This window comes from Lynx canadensis, chromosome X, assembly GCF_007474595.2.
Source record: "Lynx canadensis isolate LIC74 chromosome X, mLynCan4.pri.v2, whole genome shotgun sequence".
In the NCBI taxonomy this organism is placed as follows: domain Eukaryota; kingdom Metazoa; phylum Chordata; class Mammalia; order Carnivora; family Felidae; genus Lynx; species Lynx canadensis.
In genome coordinates, this window is record NC_044321.2 from 104,277,176 (window position 1) to 104,283,175 (window position 6,000).

A 6,000-nucleotide genomic window follows, 5' to 3' on the forward strand; every position below is an offset into this window, starting at 1 on the left:
TCTTTCAGCCATACTGATATTCCCACTGATATTTTCACTTAGTGGATACAATATTTCTAGCATAAAGCATCTTATTATGAGATAGAGTGCTGAACAACAGTGAAGAGATGTGGTTTCTGTTCCCAACTATTTCATATAGTTTTTCTGCTCCTTATTTTCTCATCTGAAAACGAGATTCATTTATTCAACAAAATCTATTATGATGGATTTATTATTAAATTACTTTCCAATTCTAAAATCCATGATCCTGTATTCATTATATATGAACATGTATTGTTTTAATCTTTCACGTCTCCTCAATAAAAATCAAGTACAGTGAAACTAATGTTAATATTGGGTGCCAACTACAGTTCAATGACAAAAAATCAACTACATTATTCATGATCAACCCAGGAATATATTTACCATTTTCTCTTCATATTCTGGGTCCATTTCCTTTTCAGATTTAGAAGCTTTAGCAGCAAGTTTGAGTTGAAATGAAGAAACATTTTTCTAGAATTTCAAAAAAAAATAAGCCATCAAATTGCAAAGCAAGATCTTAAAAATGGTTGACATTGTCATTTGAAGAAAGTAAAAAGTAATTAAATACTAAATAAATAAATCAACATGGGCCACACATAGACCAATGATGAGAGCATGTCATGAAGCAGGGCTTATGATTAATCCAGTTCTGTGCACCTGGGGTCCAATAAAAAATCTGTATTATAAAAGCTAGAGAAAGAACATTAATTAAAATAAACACCAAAAGGTGAAACATTGAGCCATTTCATCTATTTTTTAATTTCGAGCATAAGAAAGTACAGAACCATTGAATAGATTTAAAATCTAGAATATGGTAATATTATCATCCACAAACCAAGGAATTCAAGGAAAGTAAATATTAATTCTCAGAAACACATCTTTATGTAATAGAAACGAGCCAAAATTTCAGAAGGAGACTATGGTTTCTGTTCCTGAAAAGACACTTTTTCATTGTTTTCATATTCTAATAAGAACATTTAAACTTTTTAATGTAATACATGTTAATTTCTATTTAAATAATAACACAATACAGTTTTAAACTTTTGATTTATGTTAATTTTTCCCAACTGGAAAGAAAACTATTTTAAACCCTGTTACATAAATATTTTGTAGCAGTTTCTCAAGGCTATCAACTATTAACATTTGATTTTTAAAAAGTTGTGATTTAGTGAAAACTAACATAAATCAGCTTCTTCAAAATATTGAAATTATCTGGGGGTTATTTCATGCACGCTATCCTTTGTAAAGATAAGCTTGTACTTGCAAATATAATTAGGTATATAGAATATACCTCCTTCCCTATAATAAATAGAGAAATAATAAAAACACAAATCTACCGTTTAGTATCAGAGCTGAGAGTATTTCAGTTTTAACACAGATTTTGCCCAAGTCACAAATCAGTTTGTGAAAACTACAGAAATTACATCCATTTTATCATGGCTTTTGTCAATCAGTTCCTGAAAACTTAGATCATAAATCAAAAACAGAATGTGATGTTAAACATAAAAAAAAACATAGCTCCAATAGTTAATGAATATGTCTTCTAACATTTACTGAAATTCCTAGTTTAAGACAATTCAAACTAGGATTATGGAATTTGACCCTGGTCAGTGTTCTACTTTGAAGCACTGATCAGATATTGTTCAGTTATTCTTAACCCAAATACTAGCCATCTTGATTTAAGCATTGCATACATATATATCGTCCATGTGAGATGTTTTGAATGTAATCCTGGATGGACAAGAATAGAAAACTGATAAAATCCCCTCAATCCCACTCTTTCAAACTGTCCCATGTACTATAAATCTGATTTTATTTTCAAAGCAACAAGTAATGGAATACTGGGTAACAAAATTCACACCTTTATCATTCCTTGAAAAGCTATATGAAGTCTAGTTTTCAAGTTTCAAAACAGTGAAAATTACTTCACATCATATACACAAGTATATATCTAATAGTGTGGGACAAAGACTTCGCTTATAGAAAAATTAAGGCTTTAATTAGAAAAAAAAAAACTTTACTCAATACTCTTGCCTACCTTGTGGTAGAATACCATAAAATTTAATTATATGCTAATTAAAATTCCTAATCTTAAGCAGTGCTATTAAAAGCTGTGGGTAATTACTTAATTGGCATTATCTTCCACAACAAATTTTAAAATACCTACCTTCTAAACCTTCTCCTTTGCATATGTTTTCAAAAATACACTTCTTGTACAAGAAAACATAAAAGGATATTTTAATGAATTTCCTATGGATTTCATCATCTGGTAGTTTAGATGCCATGAGAATGTGGACAAGGTCATCAAGATGCCCTTAGAGACCATGACCTTTTTCTTGATGTTTTCATTACCAAAAATACCAACTCCAACTTCCAGTGTTAGGTTATCCACTGTCACTTAAACCAAGTTAAGCTCAAGAACCAGAACGTAAACAAAAATACGTTTCTGTAGCTAAATGTCACAAGTCAATCAACCAAACCTCATCTACTTTATGCATCACAAAAATGCTCTTACTCAGAGCCTATTTTCTTTTACTTGATATACAATTCTAGCAAGTTTGATCATCTGACCTATCATACTACAGAGAATAAAAGCAACAGCAAATGACACAGGAAAGATCACTTAGAAGAAAGCACAATGTCAACAGCAAGAAGGGATGGCAGAAGCCCAGGACTAAAAGAGGAGTTCCACTGCAGTAACATCCCTTTTCCTTACTATTCAGGCATAATTATTTCCCTCTCCCTGCTGCATCACTTGTATTTTTATATTTTGTATTTTTACAGTTGTTTTAAATGATTGTGTGGTTTTGTTACATCTATGTCATTTTATCATGTTCTTTCTGATGAAAGTAGATGAAGTTTAAAAAATGATAGCTAACACCTGACAATTGAAGGAGGAGAGTGAAAAGTCATTTAGGAAATCAACACAATACTGGGGGCACTGGCTCAGTCCGTAGAGCATGCGACTCTTAATCTCAGGGTTGTAAATTCAAGCCCTGTGTTGGGCATGGAGCCCAGTTAAAAATTTTTTACAAAATCAACACAATACTGGAAATGCCCGGGAAGTGGTTATTTAATTGAGGGGGAACAGCCTCCTCCATCTCAAATGCCTATGTATCACTTTCAGAGTACAGTAACTGATGAACATGAAGGAAAGTTTAATCTACATTTTCAGTCCATCACTTAGGCAGTCAAGGTAGTGAGCAATCTATTTAGATGGAGTGGGGGGAGTGCCAAATTACTTTATTTAAAGGAATGAAATGATACACATGAAAGAACTTAAGTAGATATTTGGTACTCTTTAGATTTTTCAGAAAAAATTAAAAATGAAAGATGTGGTGACTAAAATAATCAACTTAAGGTATTCAGAAAGTTCCTGCCATGCAACACTTCACTTCCCGATGCTGAGCAGACAAATGAGATAGTATTAGGACAACTTCTGATGAGGCTATAGAATTCATTAATATATGTATCAATTCAGCGTTTGTTACATAGGTTTTTTTTATTGATTCCCAATCTTTTCACAACTCAAAAAATTTACACAATCTGGAAGTTCAACAATCTTTACTGCCATACAAAAGAGTTTATCCCTTACATTTGCACAGTCTAGGGAATAAAAGGCACCTAGACTCATCGGTGAATTCCCCAGCATTTGATTTTATATTGATACTTCATATCTGAACCATCTTTACAATACCATGTTACTGATTCAAGTACCACATAGATCTTAAAATGTGTATGTTTTGTACGGTTTTCACTTACCACTACAATTGTCTTTCTGTTTAGTCAACCTTGTAACAGTAAAATATATCACTTTAAACAAATGCTGGATTTAAAATTACTAATTCACGGCAAAAGGTGTTAATTGCCTTCAAAAGCTTTTCATTTGGTCGCATCGTACCATATAATAATTCAGACAAAGCCACTTGAGGTCTCTAAAGCATAATTTTAATTACCTACCGTCGTTTTAATTGCGAGATGTCTACTCGTAAAAGGAAAAAAAAAATCTACCCATAAACGATCCATTCTACAATTTAATTATATATCAACAATCCTTATACCCCATCTTATTTTTTATTCTGAACGTGTTTCATAGTTTCATTTGCATGTCTTGGTCCATATGAAATATGCCTTATGGAGATAATACATATTTTCTGGATTTGGCTTTAATAGGTGTCTGAGTGGTCCCTTTATGTATGTTAGCAGGAGCTCATCCTAGCGACGCTGGGTTAAAGAAAAAGAAAAAGAAAAAGAAAAAGAAAAAGAAAAAGAAAAAAAGAGAAAGAAAAAGAAAAACCCTGCATGTGTCCAGGAGCCAGCAGCGCCCACTAGGAGAGGGAGGCGGAAGCCTGGAAGGCTTGGGGCCGGATTGGGGGACCATTTGGGTGGCCCTGGAGTGAAACACTATACCGTCGGGGGCGGGGCAGGAGAGGGTGAGGGTGCACACGTTGGAAATTTTCCTAAGCCAGCGTCCACGGTTCCTCAGTTTGGGGTCTGGATTGCGGGGGAGCGGGTAGCACGCGGAGAGCTCATTTTCTCGGGGTGACACCCCCGCTTCAGCAGGCGGGGACCAAACGAACAAGGGATGATTTTTTTGCTGCCACCTAAAAGGCCGACATGGCCATTCAAAAAAAATAAAAGTCTCTCCTATCGTCCTCCGCCTCCCAACCACCAGCACCTTGAAATTCAAATTAAAAAATTGTAAGCCCCAGCAGAACCCCTTTCGCGCGGATGTGGGATTGAAGGGCCCAGATTTCCCAGGCAGAGGCCGACGGGAAGGGGGGGAGAGGGAGCGAGCGAGAGGAGAGGGAGAGGCGGAGGCTTTTTCCTGCACAACCCCATCCCCCACCCTGTTACCCCAGTTCCGGGAATGTGGATGGGGCCGGGGGCTGTCGAGGGGCGTCCAAGCCCCCCAAGCCCCGGGATAACGGGCACCCTCCGCCCCGCGCCGCGCCCGCGCCCAGCCCCGCCCCCGCCCTCCAGGCGGCATGGAGGAAAGGGGGAGGGGAGCGAATGCTAGACTGTTCCGCCGCCCCCCACTCCCAGCGCGCCCGCGGCCCCCATCCCCGCTGAGCTCCGCCGGTACCTGTCGGCGCCGAAAGGTCAGGGCTTGGGCCCCTCGGAGGGGCCCGGCTCAGGATTTGTTGACTACACACACACCCCCTTCCTATTTACCTCCTTCTTCTCGCCCTTCTCCGTGGCCACGGTGGCTTCGGTGGCCGCGGCGGCCGCTCCCTCCTCCTTAGAGGTGGATGGCCCCGGCTGCTCGTCCTCTATGACCACGATTGTGGCGGTCGCATCAGCAGCTGCCACGGTGGCTGCCACTGCAGCGGTGTCCGGCTCCATTGCGTTGGAGCGGGAACGAGGAAGGGGACGAGAGCTCCTGGGCGGCGGCAGTGGCTGCACTGGAAAGAGCTAGATGGAGCAGGGGTGGGGAATCACTCCGCTTCCAACCCCTTCGCTCAGCCCCCCCTTCTTTAAATAACCCTCAACCCTGCCCCACTTCCGTCCACCCACCCTACGTCATGGCCTCCCCCCGTCACCCTCCCCCCTTCCTCCACCCCCCCCCCTCAACGATCGCGAGACTCCCCCTCCCCACCAAGAGCCCGGGCCGGCCCCGCACGACCAACTGTTGCCTGAGTGTGGGGCGCGGACTGGGGTGGAGGCGGGAACCCACAAGCCCGCGGCTCCCTAAAAATCTCCCTTCCCACACGCCCCCAACAGTCAGCCTGAGCTCCCCACGCATATGTGTGCAGAAGGAATCCTCTTTCCCTTAAATCTGCTCTTTGTACCTCGGGGCGCTCTCCCCTTCTTGCACAAAGAACTTTTACTCTGCTTGTAACTGCACTGTAAAAGGTCTCACTATTTGCAAAGCAGAGAACCCCTCTGGGGACTGCCCTTTCCCAGGTCCCAAAAAGGGTATTGGTGGTGCTATTCCCACCTTTGGAAATTCTGCAGAAGGAGAAGCATTCCTTGAAT

General features: G+C 40.5%; 1 protein-coding gene across 6 annotated transcripts in view; it reads right to left on the reverse strand.

Annotated features, from left to right (window-relative positions):
- SMARCA1 (SWI/SNF related, matrix associated, actin dependent regulator of chromatin, subfamily a, member 1) overlaps positions 1-5,513 on the reverse strand; it is a 71,886-nt gene extending 66,373 nt beyond the window's left edge. For 4 of the 6 annotated variants that reach the window (XM_030306018.1, XM_030306017.1, XM_030306015.1 and 1 more), the window contains exons 1-2: positions 5,197-5,513; positions 406-492 (exon numbers count right to left, since the gene is read on the reverse strand). In XM_030306018.1, coding sequence (XP_030161878.1) covers positions 406-492; positions 5,197-5,367 — 258 coding nt within the window. In that variant the 5' untranslated portion in view covers positions 5,368-5,513. The remainder of the gene's footprint in view (positions 1-405; positions 493-5,196) is intronic. The other 2 variants (XM_030306014.1, XM_030306013.1) reach the window with 1 other exon arrangement.
- Positions 5,514-6,000: the final 487 nt, after the last annotated feature.